A 19080-nucleotide genomic window follows, 5' to 3' on the forward strand; every position below is an offset into this window, starting at 1 on the left:
GGAGCTTTACTCTGTATCTAACCCGTGCTGTACCTGCCCTGGGAGTGTTTGATGGGGACAGTGCAGAGGGAGCTTTACTCTGTATCTAACCCGTGCTGTACCTGCCCTGGGAGTGTTTGATGGGACAGTGTAGAGGGAGCTTTACTCTGTATCTAACCCGTGCTGCACCTGCCCTGGGAGTGTTTGATGGGGACAGTGTAGAGGGAGCTTTACTCTGTATCTAACCCGTGCTGTACCTGCCCTGGGAGTGTTTGATGGGACAGGTGTAGAGGGAGCTTTACTCTGTATCTAACCCGTGCTGTACCTGCCCTGGGAGTGTTTGATGGGACGGTGTAGAAGGGAGCTTTACTCTGTATCTAACCCGTGCTGTACCTGCCCTGGGAGTGTTTGATGGGACGGTGTAGAGGGAGCTTTACTCTGTATCTAACCCGTGCTGTACCTGCCCTGGGAGTGTTTGATGGGACAGTGTAGAGGGAGCTTTACTCTGTACCTAACCCATGCTGTACCTGCCCTGGGAGTGTTTGATGGGACAGTGTAGAGGGAGCTTTACTCTGTATCTAACCTGTGCTGTACCTGCCCTGGGAGTGTTTGATGGGACAGTGTAGAGGGAGCTTTACTCTGTATCTAACCAGTGCTGTACCTGCCCTGGGAGTGTTTGATGGGACAGTGTAGAGGGAGCTTTACTCTGTATCTAACCTGTGCTGTACCTGCCCTGGGAGTGTTTGATGGGACAGTGTAGAGGGAGCTTTACTCTGTATCTAACCCGTGCTGTACCTGCCCTGGGAGTGTTTGATGGGACAGTGTAGAGGGAGCTTTACTCTGTATCTAATCCGTGCTGTACCTGCCCTGGGAGTGTTTGATGGGACAGTGCAGAGGGAGCTTTACTCTGTATCTAACCCGTGCTGTACCTGCCCTGGGAGTGTTTGATGGGACAGTGTAGAGGGAGCTTTACTCTGTATCTAACCCGTGCTGTACCTGCCCTGGGAGTGTTTGATGGGGACAGTGTAGAGGGAGCTTTACTCTGTATTTAACCCGTGCTGTACCTGCCCTGCGAGTGTTTGATGGGGACAGTGTAGAGCGAGCTTTACTCTGTATCCAACCCCGTGCTGTACCTGCCCTGGGAGTGTTTGATGGGACAGTGTAGAGGGAGCTTTACTCTGTATTTAACCCGTGCTGTACCTGCCCTGCGAGTGTTTTGATGGGGACAGTGTAGAGGGAGCTTTACTCTGTATCTAACCCGTGCTGTACCTGCCCTGCGAGTGTTTGATGGGACAGTGTAGAGGGAGCTTTACTCTGTATCTAACCCGCGCTGTACCGGATACAAGCAGGGAAATGACTCTCACCTCAAGGATGGACCTCCTCCTCTGGGAGAAGGAGCCCCGGTGCCCAGGGCTCGCTGGTGAGCCATGTAGCGCCGTGTAGCAGTCGCGACACACCCGGTTAGATCGGTTGTTGTCGTACAGCAGACGGGCACGGAACTCCGAACACTTTCCGCAGACAACCTGGTGGGGGGGATTCAGAACACCACAGTCTCAGTTTACATTGAATTACACAACATTTTGGCCATTCGGCCCCTCTGCTCCGTGCTAGTGTTCCTGCTCCACACGAGCCTCCTCCCGCCCCTCTTCATCTCACCCCATCACCATATCCTTCTATTCATTTCTCCCTCGTGTGTTTATCCAGCTTCCCCCTTAAATACATCGACGCTATTCACCTCGAGCACTCCCTGTGGTAGGGAGTTCCACATTCTCACCACTCTCTGGGTGAAGAAGTTTCTCCTGAATTCCCCATTGGATTTATTAGTGACTCTCTTATATTGACGGCCCCTAGTTCTGGTCTCCCCCACAAGTGGAAACATCTTCTCTACGTCTACCCCATCGAAACCCCTTCATAATCTTAAAGACCTCGATCAGGTCACCCCTCGGCCTTCTCTTTTCCAGAGAAAAGAGCCCCAGCCTCTTCAGCCTTTCCTGATCGTTAGAACCTCTCAGTTCTGGGATCATCCTTGTAAATCTGTTTGCACCTTCTCCAGTGCCTCTAGAAAATCAGAAATAGGAGCAGGAGTCGGCCATTCGGCCCATCGAGCCTGCTCCGCCATTCAATGAGATCGCGGCCCGATCATCGAACTCAACTCCACTTTCCCGCCCGATCTCCATATCCCCCGATTCCCCTAGAATCCAAAAATCTACCGATCTCAGCCTTGAATATACTCAACGACTGAGCCTCCACTGCCCTCTGGGGGAGAGAATTCCAAAGATTCACCGCCCTCTGAGTGAAGAAATTCCTCCTCATCTCAGTCCTAAATGGCCGACCCCTTATCCTGAGACTGTGACCCCTGGTTCTAGACTCTCCAGCCAGGGGGAAACAGCCTCTCAGCATCTACCCTGTCAACACCTGTAAGAATTATGTATGTTTCAATGAGATCACCTCTCATTCTTCTAAACTCTAGAGAATATAGGCCTAGTCTACTCAATCTCTCCTCATCGGACAATCCCCCCATCCCAGGAATCAGTCTGGTGAACCTTCGTTGCACTCCCTCTATGGCAAGTATATCCTTCCTTAGGTAAGGAGACCAGAACTGTGCTCAATACTCCAAGTGTGATATGGAGACCAGAACTGTGCACAGTGCTCCAAGTGTGATATGGAGACCAGAACTGTGCACAGTGCTCCAAGTGTGATATGGAGACCAGAACTGTGCACAGTGCTCCAAGTGTGATATGGAGACCGGAACAGTGCACAGTGCCCCAAGTGTGATATGGAGACCAGAACTGTGCACAGTGCCCCAAGTGTGATATGGAGACCGGAACTGTGCACAGTGCCCCAAGTGTGATATGGAGACCAGAACTGTGCACAGTGCTCCAAGTGTGATATGGAGACCAGAACTGTGCACAGTGCTCCAAGTGTGATATGGAGACCAGAACTGTGCACAGTGCTCCAAGTGTGATATGGAGACCAGAACTGTGCACAGTGCTCCAAGTGTGATATGGAGACCAGAACTGTGCACAGTGCTCCAAGTGTGATATGGAGACCAGAACTGTGCACAGTGCTCCAAGTGTGATATGGAGACCAGAACTGTGCACAGTGCTCCAAGTGTGATATGGAGACCAGAACTGTGCACAGTGCTCCAAGTGTGATATGGAGACCAGAACTGTGCACAGTGCTCCAAGTGTGATATGGAGACCAGAACTGTGCAGTGCTCCAAGTGTGATATGGAGACCAGAACTGTGCACAGTATTCCAAGTGTGATATGGAGACCAGAACTGTGCACAGTGCTCCAAGTGTGATATGGAGACCAGAACTGTGCACAGTATTCCAAGTGTGATATGGAGACCAGAACTATGCACAGTATTCCAAGTGTGATATGGAGACCAGAACTGTGCACAGTATTCCAAGTGTGATATGGAGACCAGAACTGAACACAGTGCTCCAAGTGTGATATGGAGACCAGAACTGTGCACAGTGCTCCAAGTGTGATATGGAGACCAGAACTGTGCACAGTATTCCAAGTGTGATATGGAGACCAGAACTGTGCACAGTGCTCCAAGTGTGATATGGAGACCAGAACTGTGCACAGTATTCCAAGTGTGATATGGAGACCAGAACTATGCACAGTGCTCCAAGTGTGATATGGAGACCAGAACTGTGCACAGTATTCCAAGTGTGATATGGAGACCAGAACTGTGCACAGTGCTCCAAGTGTGATATGGAGTCCAGAACGGGACATCAAGAAAGGAAAACACGGGGGAAACGTGCGGTACTCACGTGCCCACAAGCCTTGCAGTGGTGCCGCCGTTTGGTGATAGAGTTGAACGGTTCCTGGCACATCATGCACATGGTGACTTCCTTCTCCCGGATTGGAGTGGGGGCTCTCTTGCCCAGGTCCGTGTTCTGGACACAAAAGGACAAGGTCAGACATCGGGCAGTTCCAAAATCCCAGGCCCAACACACCCCCGGCGCCGGTACTGAGTGCGCGCCACTGCCGGAGGTGCCGTCTTTCGGGTTGAGACGTTAAAACCGAAGGCCCCCCCCCCCGCCACCCCCATCTGCCCACGGCCACTATTGGGCGAAGAGCAGGAGGGAGTTCTTCCCCCGTCCCTCAATCCCACCTTCTCCCCCCGTCCCTCAACCCCACCTTCTCCCCGTGTCCCTCAATCCCACCTTCTCCCCCCGTCCCTCAACCCCACCTTCTCCCCCCGTCCCTCAATCCCCACCTTCTCCCCCCGTCCGTCAATCCCACCTTCTCCCCCCGTCCCTCAACCCCACCTTCTCCCCGTGTCCCTCAATCCCACCTTCTCCCCCGTCCCTCAATCCCACCTTCTCCCCCGTCCCTCAACCCCACCTTCTCCCCCCGTCCCTCAACCCCACCTTCTCCCCCCGTCCCTCAATCCCACCTTCTCCCCCCGTCCCTCAATCACACCTTCTCCCCCCGTCCCTCAATCCCACCTTCTCCCCCGTCCCTCAATCCCACCTTCTCCCCCCGTCCCTCAATCCCACCTTCTCCCCCCGTCCCTCAATCCCACCTTCTCCCCCCGTCCCTCAATCCCACCTTCTCCCCCGTCCCTCAATCCCAGCTTCTCCCCCCGTCCCTCAATCCCACCTTCTCCCCCCGTCCCTCAATCACACCTTCTCCCCCGTCCCTCAACCCCACCTTCTCCCCCCGTCCCTCAATCCCACCTTCTCCCCCCGTCCCTCAATCCCACCTTCTCCCCCCGTCCCTCAACCCCACCTTCTCCCCCCGTCCCTCAATCCCACCTTCTCCCCCCGTCCCTCAACCTCACCTTCTCCCCCCCGTCCCTCAACCCCACCTTCTCCCCGTCCCTCAACCCCACTTCTCTCCCCGTCCCTCAACCCCACCTTCTCCCCCCGTCCCTCAATCCCACCTTCTCCCCCCGTCCCTCAAACACACCTTCTCCCCCCGTCCCTCAATCCCACCTTCTCCCCCCGTCCCTCAACCCCACCTTCTCCCCCCGTCCCTCAACCCCACCTTCTCTCCCCCCGTCCCTCAATCCCACCTTCTCCCCCGTCCCTCAACCCCACCTTCTCCCCCCGTCCCTCAACCTCACCTTCTCCCCCCGTCCCTCAACCCCACCTTCTCCCCCCGTCCCTCAATCCCACCTTCTCCCCGTCCCTCAATCCCACCTTCTCCCCCCGTCCCTCAATCCCACCTTCTCCCCCCGTCCCTCAATCCCACCTTCTCCCCGTCCCTCAACCCCACCTTCTCCCCCCGTCCCTCAACCTCACCTTCTCCCCCCGTCCCTCAACCCCACCTTCTCCCCCCGTCCCTCAATCCCACCTTCTCCCCCCGTCCCTCAATCCCACCTTCTCCCCCCGTCCCTCAATCCCACCTTCTCCCCCGTCCCTCAATCCCACCTTCTCCCCCGTCCCTCAATCCCACCTTCTCCCCCGTCCCTCAATCCCACCTTCTCCCCCCGTCCCTCAACCCCACCTTCTCCCCGTGTCCCTCAATCCCACCTTCTCCCCCCGTCCCTCAATCCCACCTTCTCCCCCCGTCCTTCAATCCCACCTTCTCCCCCCGTCCCTCAATCCCACCTTCTCCCCCCGTCCCTCAATCCCACCTTCTCCCCCCGTCCTTCAATCCCACCTTCTCCCCCCGTCCCTCAATCCCACCTTCTCCCCCCGTCCCTCAACCCCACCTTCTCCCCCCGTCCCTCAACCCCACCTTCTCCCCCCGTCCCTCAACCCCCTCAACGCCCAGCCTTCTCCCCCGGTCCCTCAACCCCACCTTCTCTCCCCCCGTCCTCAATCCCACCTTCTCCCCCGTCCTCAAACCCACCTTCTCCCCCGTCCCTCAACCCCACCTTCTCCCCCCGTCCCTCAACCCACCTTCTCCCCCGTCCTCAACCCACCTTCTCCCCCCTCCCTCTCAATCCCACCTTCTCCCCCCGTCCCTCAATCCCACCTTCTCCCCCCGTCCCTCAATCCCACCTTCTCCCCCCGTCCCTCAATCCCCACCTTCTCCCCCCGTCCTCAATCCCACCTTCTCCCCCCGTCCCTCAACCCCACCTTCTCCCCGCGTCCCTCAACCCCACCTTCTCCCCCCGTCCCTCAACCCCACCTTCTCCCCCCGTCCCTCAATCCCCTCACCTTCTCCCCCGTCCTCAATCCCACCTTCTCCCCCGTCCTCAATCCCACCTTCTCCCCCGTCCCTCAACCCACCTTCTCCCCCCGTCCTCAACCCACCTTCTCCCCCCGTCCCTCAACCCCACCTTCTCCCCCGTCCCTCAATCCCACCTTCTCCCCCGTCCCTCAATCCCCACCTTCTCCCCGCGTCCCTCAACCCCACCTCTTCTCCCTCCCCCCGTCCCTCAACCCCACCTTCTCCCCCCGTCCCTCAACCCACCTTCTCCCCCCGTCCCTCAACCCCACCTTCTCCCCCCGTCCTCAACCCACCTTCTCCCCCGTCCCTCAATCCCACCTTCTCCCCCCGTCCCTCAACCCACCTTCTCCCCCCGTCCCTCAATCCCACCTTCTCCCCCGTCCCTCAACCCCACCTTCTCCCCCCGTCCTCAATCCCACCTTCTCCCCCGTCCCTCAACCACCTTCTCCCCCCGTCCCTCAACCCACCTTCTCCCCCCGTCCCTCAATCCCACCTTCTCCCCCCGTCCTCAATCCCACCTTCTCCCCCGTCCCTCATCCCACCTTCTCCCCCCGTCCCTCAATCCCACCTTCTCCCCCCGTCCCTCAACCCCACCTTCTCCCCCCGTCCTTCAATCCCACCTTCTCCCCCGTCCCTCAATCCCACCTTCTCCCCCCGTCCCTCAACCCCACCTTCTCCCCCCGTCCCTCAACCCCACCTTCTCCCCCCGTCCCTCAATCCCACCTTCTCCCCCCGTCCCTCAATCCCACCTTCTCCCCCGTCCCTCAATCCCACCTTCTCCCCCGTCCCTCAACCCCACCTTCTCCCCCCGTCCCTCAACCCCACCTTCTCCCCCCGTCCCTCAACCCCACCTTCTCCCCGTCCCTCAATCCCACCTTCTCCCCCCGTCCCTCAATCCCACCTTCTCCCCCCGTCCCTCAACCCCACCTTCTCCCCCCGTCCCTCAACCTCACCTTCTCCCCGTGTCCCTCAACCCCACCTTCTCCCCCCGTCCCTCAATCCCACCTTCTCCCCCGTCCCTCAACCCCACCTTCTCCCCCGTCCCTCAACCCCACCTTCTCCCCCCGTCCCTCAATCCCACCTTCTCCCCCCGTCCCTCAACCCCACCTTCTCCCCCCGTCCCTCAACCTCACCTTCTCCCCGTGTCCCTCAACCCCACCTTCTCCCCCCGTCCCTCAATCCCACCTTCTCCCCCGTCCCTCAATCCCACCTTCTCCCCATGTCCCTCAACTCCACCTTCTCCCCCGTCCCTCAACCCCACCTTCTCCCCATGTCCCTCAACTCCACCTTCTCCCCCCGTCCCTCAATCCCACCTTCTCCCCGTGTCCCTCAACTCCACCTTCTCCCCCGTCCCTCAACCCCACCTTCTCCCCCCGTCCCTCAACCTCACCTTCTCCCCCCGTCCCTCAATCCCACCTTCTCCCCGCGTCCCTCAACCCCACCTTCTCCCCCCGTCCCTCAATCCCACCTTCTCCCCTGTCCCTCAATCCCACCTTCTCCCCCCGTCCCTCAATCCCAACTTCTCCCCCCGTCCCTCAATCCCACCTTCTCCCCCCGTCCCTCAACCTCACCTTCTCCCCCCCGTCCCTCAATCCCACCTTCTCCCCCCGTCCCTCAACCTCACCTTCTCCCCCCGTCCCTCAATCCCACCTTCTCCCCCCGTCCCTCAATCCCACCTTCTCCCCCCGTCCCTCAACCCCACCTTCTCCCCCCGTCCCTCAACCCCACCTTCTCCCCCCGTCCCTCAACCCCACCTTCTCCCCCCGTCCCTCAATCCCACCTTCTCCCCCCGTCCCTCAACCCCACCTTCTCCCCCCGTCCCTCAACCCCACCTTCTCCCCCCGTCCCTCAACCCCACCTTCTCCCCCGTCCCTCAATCCCACCTTCTCCCCCCGTCCCTCAACCCCACCTTCTCCCCCCGTCCCTCAACCCCACCTTCTCCCCCGTCCCTCAATCCCACCTTCTCCCCCCGTCTCTCAACCTCACCCTCTCCCCCCGTCCCTCAATCCCACCTTCTCCCCCCGTCCCTCAATCCCACCTTCTCCCCCCGTCCCTCAACCTCACCCTCTCCCCCCGTCCCTCAATCCCACCTTCTCCCCCCGTCCCTCAATCCCACCTTCTCCCCCCGTCCCTCAATCCCACCTTCTCCCCCCGTCCCTCAATCCCACCTTCTCCCCCCGTCCCTCAATCCCACCTTCTCCCCCCGTCCCTCAACCCCACCTTCTCCCCCCGTCCCTCAACCCCACCTTCTCCCCATGGATCTCAATCCCACCTTCTCCCCCATCCCTCAATCCCATCTTCTCCCCCCGTCCCTCAACCTCACCTTCTCCCCCCGTCCCTCAATCCCACCTTCTCCCCCGTCCCTCAATCCCACCTTCTCCCCCATCCCTCAATCCCATCTTCTCCCCCCGTCCCTCAACCTCACCTTCTCCCCCCGTCCCTCAATCCCACCCGTCCCTCAATCCCACCTTCTCCCCCCCGTCCCTCAATCCCACCTTCTCCCCCATCCCTCAATCCCATCTTCTCCCCCCGTCCCTCAACCTCACCTTCTCCCCCCGTCCCTCAATCCCACCTTCTCCCCCCGTCCCTCAATCCCACCTTCTCCCCCCGTCCCTCAATCCCACCTTCTCCCCCCGTCCCTCAACCCCACCTTCTCCCCCCGTCCCTCAACCCCACCTTCTCCCCCCGTCCCTCAATCCCACCTTCTCCCCCCGTCCCTCAACCTCACCTTCTCCCCCCGTCCCTCAATCCCACCTTCTCCCCCCGTCCCTCAACCCCACCTTCTCCCCCCGTCCCTCAACCCCACCTTCTCCCCCCGTCCCTCAACCCCACCTTCTCCCCCCGTCCCTCAACCCCACCTTCTCCCCCCGTCCCTCAACCCCACCTTCTCCCCCCGTCCCTCAACCTCACCTTCTCCCCCCGTCCCTCAATCCCACCTTCTCCCCCCCGTCCCTCAATCCCACCTTCTCCCCCCGTCCCTCAACCCCACCTTCTCCCCCCGTCCCTCAACCCCACCTTCTCCCCCCGTCCCTCAACCCCACCTTCTCCCCCTGTCCCTCAATCCCACATTCTCCCCCCGTCCCTCAACCCCACCTTCTCCCCCCGTCCTTCAAACCTACCTTCTCCCCCCGTCCCTCAACCTCACCTTCTCCCCCATCCCTCAATCCCACCTTCTCCCCCCGTCCCTCAACCTCACCTTCTCCCCCCGTCCCTCAACCCCACCTTCTCCCCCGTCCCTCAATCCCACCTTCTCCCCCCGTCCCTCAACCCCACCTTCTCCCCCCGTCCCTCAACCCCACCTTCTCCCCCGTCCCTCAACCCCACCTTCTCCCCCCGTCCCTCAACCCTACCTTCTCCCCCCGTCCCTCAACCCTACCTTCTCCCCCCGTCCCTCAACCCCATCTTCTCCCCCCGTCCCTCAACCCCACCTTCTCCCCCCCATCCCTCAACCCCACCTTCTCCCCCCGTCCCTCAACCCCACCTTCTCCCCCCGTCCTTCCACCCTACCTTCTCCCCCCGTCCCTCAATCCCACCTTCTCCCCCCGTCCCTCAACCCCACCTTCTCCCCCCGTCCCTCAATCCCACCTTCTCCCCCGTCCCTCAACCCCACCTTCTCCCCCCGTCCCTCAACCCCACCTTCTCCCCCCGTCCCTCAACCTCACCTTCTCCCCCCGTCCCTCAACCCCACCTTCTCCCCCCGTCCCTCAACCCCACCTTCTCCCCCCGTCCCTCAATCCCACCTTCTCCCCCCGTCCCTCAACCCCACCTTCTCCCCCGGTCCCTCAACCCCACCTTCTCCCCCGGTCCCTCAATCCCACCTTCTCCCCCCGTCCCTCAATCCCACCTTCTCCCCCCGTCCCTCAATCCCACCTTCTCCCCCCGTCCCTCAATCCCACCTTCTCCCCCCGTCCCTCAACCCCACCTTCTCCCCCCGTCCCTCAATCCCACCTTCTCCCCCCGTCCCTCAATCCCACCTTCTCCCCCCGTCCCTCAATCCCACCTTCTCCCCCCGTCCCTCAATCCCACCTTCTCCCCCCGTCCCTCAACCCCACCTTCTCCCCCCGTCCCTCAACCCCACCTTCTCCCCCCGTCCCTCAATCCCACCTTCTCCCCCCGTCCCTCAACCCCACCTTCTCCCCCCGTCCCTCAATCCCACCTTCTCCCCCCGTCCCTCAACCCCACCTTCTCCCCCGGTCCCTCAACACCACCTTCTACCCCCGTCCCTCAACCTCACCTTCTCCCCCCGTCCTTCAATCCCACCTTCTCCCCATGTCCCTCAACCCCACCTTCTCCCCCCGTCCCTCAATCCCACCTTCTCCCCCGTCCCTCAATCCCACCTTCTCCCCCCGTCCCTCAATCCCACCTTCTCCCCCCGTCCCTCAATCCCACCTTCTCCCCCCGTCCCTCAATCCCACCTTCTCTCCCCGTCCCTCAACCCCACCTTCTCCCCCCGTCCCTCAACCCCACCTTCTCCCCCCGTCCCTCAACCCCACCTTCTCCCCCCGTCCCTCAACCCCACCTTCTCCCCCCGTCCCTCAACCCCACATTCTCCCCTGTCCCTCAACCCCACCTTCTCCCCCCGTCCCTCAACCCCACCTTCTCCCCCCGTCCCTCAACCCCACCTTCTCCCCCCGTCCCTCCACCCCACCTTCTCCCCCGTCCCTCAACCCCACCTTCTCCCCTGTCCCTCAACCCCACCTTCTCTCCCCGTCCCTCCACCCCACCTTCTCCCCCCGTCCCTCAACACCACCTTCTCCCCCATCCCTCAACCCCACCTTCTCCCCCATCCCTCAACCCCACCTTCTCCCCCCGTCCCTCAACCCCACCTTCTCCCCCGTCCCTCAACCCCACCTTCTCCCCCAGTCCCTCAACCCCACCTTCTCCCCCCGTCCCTCAACCCCACCTTCTCCCCCCGTCCCTCAACCCTACCTTCTCCCCCCGTCCTTCAACCCCACCTTCTCCCCCCGTCCCTCAACCCCACCTTCTCCCCCCGTCCCTCAACCCCACATTCTCCCCTGTCCCTCAACCCTACCTTCTCCCCGCGTCCCTCAACCCTACCTTCTCCCCCGTCCCTCAAACCCGCGTCCCACAAACTCACCTTCACCCCGTGTCCCTCAACCCCACATTCTCCCCCCGTCCCTCAACCCTACCTTCTCCCCCCGTCCCTCAACCCCACCTTCTCCCCCCGTCCCTCAACCCCACATTCTCCCCCCGTCCCTCAACCCCACCTTCTCCCCGTCCCTCAACCCCACCTTCTCCCCCGTCCCTCAACCCCGCGTCCCACAAACTCACCTTCTCCCCGTGTCCCTCAAACTCAGCTTCTCCCTGTGTCCCTCAAACTCACCTTCTCCCCGTGTCCCTCAAACTCACCTTCTCCCCGCGTCCCTCAAACTCACCTTCTCCCCGCGTCCCACAAACTCACCTTCTCCCCGCGTCCCACAAACTCACCTTCTCCCCATGTCCCTCAAACTCACCTTCACCTCGTGTCCCTCAAACTCACCTTCTCCCCGTGTCCCTCAAACTCACCTTCTCCCCGGGTCCCTCAAACTCACCTTCTCCCTCAACACCTCCTTCTCCGCCCCGTCCCTCAACCCCACCTTCTCCCCCCCATCCCTCAACCCCACCTTCTCCCTCCGTCCCTCAACCCCACCTTCTCCCCCGTCCCTCAAACTCACCTTCTCCCCGTGTCCCTCAAACTCACCTTCTCCCCGTGTCCCTCAAACTCACCTTCTCCCTCAACACCTCCTTCTCCCCCCGTCCCTCAACCCCCACCTTCTCCCTCCGTCCCTCAAAACTCACCCTTCTCCCCCGTGTCCCTCAACCCCACCTTCTCCCCGTGTCCCTCAAACTCACCTTCTCCCCTGTCCCTCAAACTCACCTTCTCCCCGTGTCCCCTCAACCCCCACCTTCTCCTCGTGTCCCTCAAACTCACCTTCTCCCCACGTCCCTCAAACTCACCTTCTCCCTCGTGTCCCTCAAACTCACCTTCTCCTCGTGTCCCTCAAACTCACCTTCTCCCCGCGTCCCTCAAACTCACCTTCTCCCCGTGTCCCTCAAACTCACCTTCTCCCCGCGTCCCTCAAACTCACCTTCTCCCCGCGTCCCTCAAACTCACCTTCTCCCCGCGTCCCTCAAACTCACCTTCTCCCCGCGTCCCTCAAACTCACCTTCTCCCCACGTCCCTCAAACTCACCTTCTCCCTGTCCCTCAACCCCACCTTCTCCCCGTCCCTCAAACTCACCTTCTCCCCGCGTCCCTCAAACTCACCTTCTCCCCGTCCCTCAACCCCACCTTCTCCCCGTCCCTCAACCTCACCTTCTCCCCGTCCCTCAACCCCAACTTCTCCCCGTCCCTCAAACTCACCTTCTCCCCCGTCCCTCAACCTCACCTTCTCCCCACGTCCCTCAATCCCACCTTCTCCCCCCGTCCCTCAACCCCACCTTCTCCCCCCGTCCCTCAACCCCACCTTCTCCCCACGTCCCTCAATCCCACCTTCTCCGCCCGTCCCTCAACCCCACCTTCTCCCCCCGTCCCTCAACCCCACATTCTCCCCCGTCCCTCAACCCCACCTTCTCCCCCCGTCCCTCAACCCCACATTCTCCCCCGTCCCTCAACCCCAACTTCTCCCCCGTCCCTCAACCTCACCTTCTCCCCCCGTCCTTCAATCCCACCTTCTCCCCCCGTCCCTCAACCCCACCTTCTCCCCCCGTCCCTCAACCCTACCTTCTCCCCCCGTCCTTCAACCCCACCTTCTCCCCCCGTCCCTCAACCCCACATTCTCCCCCTCTCCCTCAACCCTACCTTCTCCCCGCGTCCCTCAACCCTACCTTCTCCCCCGTCCCTCAACACCGCGTCCCACAAACTCACCTTCTCCCCGTGTCCCTCAACCCCACCTTCTCCCCCCGTCCCTCAACCCCACCTTCTCCCCCCGTCCCTCAACCCCACATTCTCCCCGTGTCCCTCAACCCCACCTTCTCCCCCCGTCCCTCAACCCCACCTCCCCCCGTCCCTCAACCCCACATTCTCCCCCCGTCCCTCAACCCCACCTTCTCCCCGCGTCCCTCAACCCCACATTCTCCCCGTGTCCCTCAACCCCACCTTCTCCCCCCGTCCCTCAACCCCACCTCCCCCCGTCCCTCAACCCCACCTCCCCCCGTCCCTCAACCCCACATTCTCCCCCCGTCCCTCAACCCCACCTTCTCCCCCCGTCCCTCAACCCCACATTCTCCCCCCGTCCCTCAACCCCACCTTCTCCCCCCGTCCCTCAATCCCACCTTCTCCCCCCGTCCCTCAACCCCACCTTCTCCCCGCGTCCCTCAACCCCACCTTCTCCCCCGTCCCTCAACCCCGCGTCCCATAAACTCACCTTCTCCCCGTGTCCCTCAAACTCAGCTTCTCCCCGTGTCCCTCAAACTCACCTTCTCCCCGCGTCCCTCAAACTCACCTTCTCCCCGCGTCCCACAAACTCACCTTCTCCCCGCGTCCCTCAAACTCACCTTCTCCCCGCGTCCCACAAACTCACCTTCTCCCCATGTCCCTCAAACTCACCTTCTCCCTCAACACCTCCATCTCCCCCCGTCCCTCAACCCCACCTTCTCCACCCCATCCCTCAACCCCACCTTCTCCCTCCGTCCCTCAACCCCACCTTCTCCCCCGTCCCTCAAACTCACCTTCTCCCCGTGTCCCTCAAACTCACCTTCTCCCCGTGTCCCTCAAACTCACCTTCTCCCTCAACACCTCCTTCTCCCCCCCATCCCTCAACCCCACCTTCTCCCTCCGTCCCTCAAACTCACCTTCTCCCCGTGTCCCTCAACCCCACCTTCTCCCCGTGTCCTTCAAACTCACCTTCTCCCCGTCCCTCAAACTCACCTTCTCCCCGTGTGCCTCAACCCCACCTTCTCCTCGTGTCCCTCAAACTCACCTTCTCCCCACGTCCCTCAAACTCACCTTCTCCTCGTGTCCCTCAAACTCACCTTCTCCTCGTGTCCCTCAAACTCACCTTCTCCTCGTGTCCCTCAAACTCACCTTCTCCCCGCGTCCCTCAAACTCACCTTCTCCCCGTGTCCCTCAAACTCACCTTCTCCCCGCGTCCCTCAAACTCACCTTCTCCCCGCGTCCCTCAAACTCACCTTCTCCCCGCGTCCCTCAAACTCACCTTCTCCCCGCGTCCCTCAAACTCACCTTCTCCCCACGTCCCTCAAACTCACCTTCTCCCTGTCCCTCAACCCCACCTTCTCCCCGTCCCTCAAACTCACCTTCTCCCCGCGTCCCTCAAACTCACCTTCTCCCAGCGTCCCTCAACCCCACCTTCTCCCCGTCCCTCAACCTCACCTTCTCCCCGTCCCTCAACCCCACCTTCTCCCCATCCCTCAACCCCACCTTCTCCCCCGTCCCTCAATCCTACATTCTCCCCGCGTCCCTCAACCCCACCTTCTCCCCGTCCCTCAACCTCACCTTCTCCCCGTCCCTCAACCCCAACTTCTCCCCGTCCCTCAACCCCACCTTCTCCCCGTCCCTCAAACTCACCTTCTCCCCGTCCCTCAACCCCAACTTCTCCCCGTCCCTCAACCCCACCTTCTCCCCGTCCCTCAACCCCACCTTCTCCCCGTCCCTCAAACCTACATTCTCCCCCGTCCCTCAAACTCACCTTCTCCCCGCGTCCCTCAACCCCACCTTCTCCCCGTCCCTCAACCCCAACTTCTCCCCGTCCCTCAACCCCACCTTCTCCCCGTCCCTCAACCTCACCTTCTCCCCGTCCCTCAACCCCAACTTCTCCCCGTCCCTCAACCCCAACTTCTCCCCGTCCCTCAACCCCACCTTCTCCCCGTCCCTCAACCCCACCTTCTCCCCGTCCCTCAAACCTACATTCTCCCCCGTCCCTCAAACTCACCTTCTCCCCGCGTCCCTCAACCCCACCTTCTCCCCGTCCCTCAACCCCACCTTCTCCCCGTCCCTCAACCCCAACTTCTCCCCGTCCCTCAACCTCACCTTCTCCCCCCGTCCCTCAATCCTACATTCTCCCCCGTGCCTCAACCCTACCTTCTCCCCGCGTCCCTCAACCCCACCTTCTCCCCCGTCCCTCAACCCCACCTTCTCCCCCCGTCCCTCAACCCCACCTTCTCCCCGTCCCTCAACCTCACCTTCTCCCCCCGTCCCTCAATCCTACATTCTCCCCCGTGCCTCAACCCTACCTTCTCCCCGCGTCCCTCAACCCCACCTTCTCTCCCGTCCCTCAACCCCACCTTCTCCCCCGTCCCTCAACCCCACCTTCTCCCCCGTCCCTCAATCCCACCTTCTCCCCCCGTCCCTCAATCCCACCTTCTCCCCCCGTCCCTCAATCCCACCTTCTCCCCCCGTCCCTCAACCCCACCTTCTCCCCCGTCCCTCAATCCCACCTTCTCCCCCCGTCCCTCAATCCCACCTTCTCCCCCCGTCCCTCAACCCCACCTTCTCCCCCCGTCCCTCAACCCCACCTTCTCCCCCCGTCCCTCAACCCTACCTTCTCCCCCGTCCCTCAACCCCGCGTCCCACAAACTCACCTTCTCCCCGTGTCCCTCAAACTCACCTTCTCCCCCGTCCCTCAAACTCACCTTCTCCCCGTGTCCCTCAAACTCACCTTCTCCCTCAACACCTCCTTCTCCCCCCCGTCCCTCAACCCCACCTTCTCCCTCCGTCCCTCAACCCCATCTTCTCCCCCCCGTCCCTCAACCCCACCTTCTCCCCTGTCCCTCAAACTCACCTTCTCCCCGTGTCCCTCAACCCCACCTTCTCCCCATGTCCCTCAAACTCACCTTCTCCCCTGTCCCTCAAACTCACCTTCTCCCCGTGTCCCTCAACCCCACCTTCTCCTCGTGTCCCTCAAACTCACCTTCTCCCCGCGTCTCTCAAACTCACCTTCTCCTCGTGTCCCTCAAACTCACCTTCTCCCCGTGTCCCTCAAACTCACCTTCTCCTCGTGTCCCTCAAACTCACCTTCTCCCCCCCGTCCCTCAAACTCACCTTCTCCCCGCGTCCCTCAAACTCACCTTCTCCCCGCGTCCCTCAAACTCACCTTCTCCCCGCGTCCCTCAAACTCACCTTCTCCCCGCGTCCCTCAACACCTCCTCACCACGTCCCCCCACCATGCTGCCCTCTCCTCCACGTTCCCCTCCCCTTCACCCAGCACCCACGCTCTGCTCAACCCCCACCACGCTCCCCTCCCCCACTCACCGGAGAGTCTGGGGGCGTCTCGTCATCCCTGAACGAGCCGCTCAGCGCTTTGCAGGTCTCCAGAGTCTGCCCGTACTTCTGGATGGTGGCCTGGATCGCCTGGGGATAGGGCGGGGGAAGAAACAGGCTAAGCATTCGCACTAGAAACACATCCCGCGCCCCTCCCAAACTCCACTCCCCATCGCACGCACGTCTCAAACTTCACGCCCATCCCTCAAACAGTGTAGAGGGAGCTTTACTCTGTATCTAACCTGTGCTGTACCTGCCCTGGGAGTGTTTGATGGGGACAGTGTAGAGGGAGCTTTACTTTGTATCTAACCTGTGCTGTACCTGCCCTGGGAGTGTTTGATAGGGACAGTGTAGAGGGAGCTTTACTCTTTATCTAACCCCGTGCTGTACCTGCCCTGGGAGTGTTTGATGGGACAGTGTAGAGGGAGCTTTACTCTGTATCTAACCCCGTGCTGTACCTGCCCTGGGAGTGTTTGATGGGACAGTGTAGAGGGAGCTTTACTCTGTATCTAACCCGTGCTGTACCTGCCCTGGGAGTGTTTGATGGGACAGTGTAGAGGGAGCTTTACTCTGTATCTAACCCGTGCTGTACCTGCCCTGGGAGTGTTTGATGGGACAGTGTAGAGGGAGCTTTACTCTGTATCTAACCCGTGCTGTACCTACCCTGGAAGTGTTTGATGGGACAGTGTAGGGGGAGCTTTACTCTGTATCTAACCCATGCTGTACCTGCCCTGGGAGTGTTTGATGGGGACAGTGTAGAGGGAGCTTTACTCTGTATCTAACCCGTGCTGTCCCGGCCCTGGGAGTGTTTGATGGGGACAGTGTAGAGGGAGCTTTACTCTGTATCTAACCCATGCTGTACCTGCCCTGGGAGTGTTTGATGGGACAGTGTAGAGGCAGCTTTACTCTGTATCTAACCCGTGCTGTACCTGCCCTGGGAGTGTTTGATGGGGACAGTGTAGAGGGAGCTTTACTCTGTATCTAACCCGTGCTGTACCTGCCCTGGGAGTGTTTGATGGGACAGTGTAGAGGCAGCTTTACCTGGATCCAGTCTTTCTTCTCTTCTGCCGTCCTGTGAGGATAAAGTGGACAATCACCAGTTAGAAATGGACAGAAATCAAAATGAGCTCCCAAACTTTAATGTACACAAGTTGAACGGAGGGGGGAGGGATAGGATTTGTGCCCCCTGAACTCAGATTGACTCTAAGTTGAGAGGTCAGCACTGCAGGCTCCTGGGAAGTGGGCAGGGGCGCCCAAGAAGGGACTCAGCTATGACACTCCCTGCTTCCATGGTTGAATGTCCCGATCTTGATCGCTGTCAAAGCCAATTCTGGCCTCTCGCGCATCCCCCTGATTTCCATCGCTCCACCATTGGCGACCGCGCCAGGGCCCCAAGCTCTGGAATCCCCTCCCTAAACCTCTCCGCCTCTCTCTCCTCCTTTAAGACGCTCCTTAAAACCCACCTCTCTGACCCAGCCGTTGGTCGCCTATCCCTAATATCTCCTTATGTGGCTCGGGGTCAAATTTTGTCCCATTTACGCTCCTGTGAAGCGCCTTAGGATGTTAACGGCACTATATGAATGCATTGTAAGCTCACACATGAAGATACGGCCCACGGGAGAGGTACTGGGGCAACCGTCGCCCGGGGAAACACTCCCGCCTCTCTGGGGAGGGGCGGGGGCTCTCCGCTACGTGTCAGTTAATTAACGAGGCCACCCGCTTCAGCTCCTTAACGCTTTCGCCTTTTAACTCAGGGTCCGAAAACAGAACGGCGCCGACGCCTGCGGTGGAAGAGCTCAACCTCCTGTCCCGGACACCGCCTCGCCAGTGGGACACAGGGCCCATGGGCACCGAGGCTCAAGCCTGGGAGTTGACCCGAAGGGGCCCGCTCTTCACGCACGGGGCCGGAGAGCCGGAGTCGGTAGGCTATTCAACCATGGGGTGACCAGCCAAGCCTTAGCCTGTCCTCTCCCCCCCGCCAACAACCCACTCCATTATACACACTTAAACACAAGATGTACCGCATGCAGCAAGACCTGGATAACATTCAGGCTTGGGCTAATAAGTGGCAGGTAACATTCGCGCCACACAAGTGCCAAGCAATGACTATCTCCAACAAGCGAGAGTCTAACCACCGCCCCTCGACATTCAAAGGCATTACCATCGCCGAATCCCCCACCATCAACATCCTGGGGGTCACCATTGACCAGAAACTTAACTGGACCAGCCACATAAATACTGTGGCAACAAGAGCAGGTCAGAGGCTGGGTATTCTGCGGCGAGTGTCTCACCTCCTGACTCCCCAAAGCCTTTCCACCATCTACAAGGCACAAGTCAGGAGTGTGATGGAATACTCTCCACTTGCCTGGATGAGTTGCAGCTCCAACAACACTCCAGAAGCTCGACACCATCCAAGACAAAGCAGCCCGCTTGATCGGCACCCCATCCACCACCTTAAACATTCACTCCCTCCACCACCAGCGCACCGTGGCTGCAGTGTGGACCATCTACAAGATGCACTGCAGCAACTCGCCAAGGCCTCTTCGGCAGCACCTCCCAAACCCGCCACCTCTTCCACCTAGAAGGACAAGGGCAGCAGGCGCATGGGAACACCACCACCTCCAAGTTCCCCTCCGAGTCACACACACCATCCTGACTTGGAAATATCTCGGCCGATCCTTCGTCGTCGCTGGGTCAAAATCCTGGAACTCCCTCCCTAACAGCGCTGTGGGAGCACCTTCACC

General features: G+C 60.5%; 1 protein-coding gene across 1 annotated transcript in view; it reads right to left on the reverse strand.

The window, feature by feature from the left end:
- Positions 1–1208: 1208 nt before the first annotated feature.
- fgd1 (FYVE, RhoGEF and PH domain containing 1) overlaps positions 1209–19080 on the reverse strand; it is a gene marked incomplete at its 5' end in the record, with an annotated part of 42657 nt that continues 24785 nt past the window's right edge. The window contains 4 exons of the mRNA XM_085973059.1: positions 1209–1502; positions 3763–3888; positions 16328–16426; positions 17378–17408. Of these exons, the coding sequence (XP_085829185.1) occupies positions 1233–1502; positions 3763–3888; positions 16328–16426; positions 17378–17408 (526 nt within the window). The remainder of the gene's footprint in view (positions 1503–3762; positions 3889–16327; positions 16427–17377; positions 17409–19080) is intronic.

Source organism: Somniosus microcephalus, chromosome 33 (genome assembly GCF_052327205.1).
Source record: "Somniosus microcephalus isolate GS21.2 chromosome 33, FLI_Smic_1.0, whole genome shotgun sequence".
NCBI lineage: Eukaryota > Metazoa > Chordata > Chondrichthyes > Squaliformes > Somniosidae > Somniosus > Somniosus microcephalus.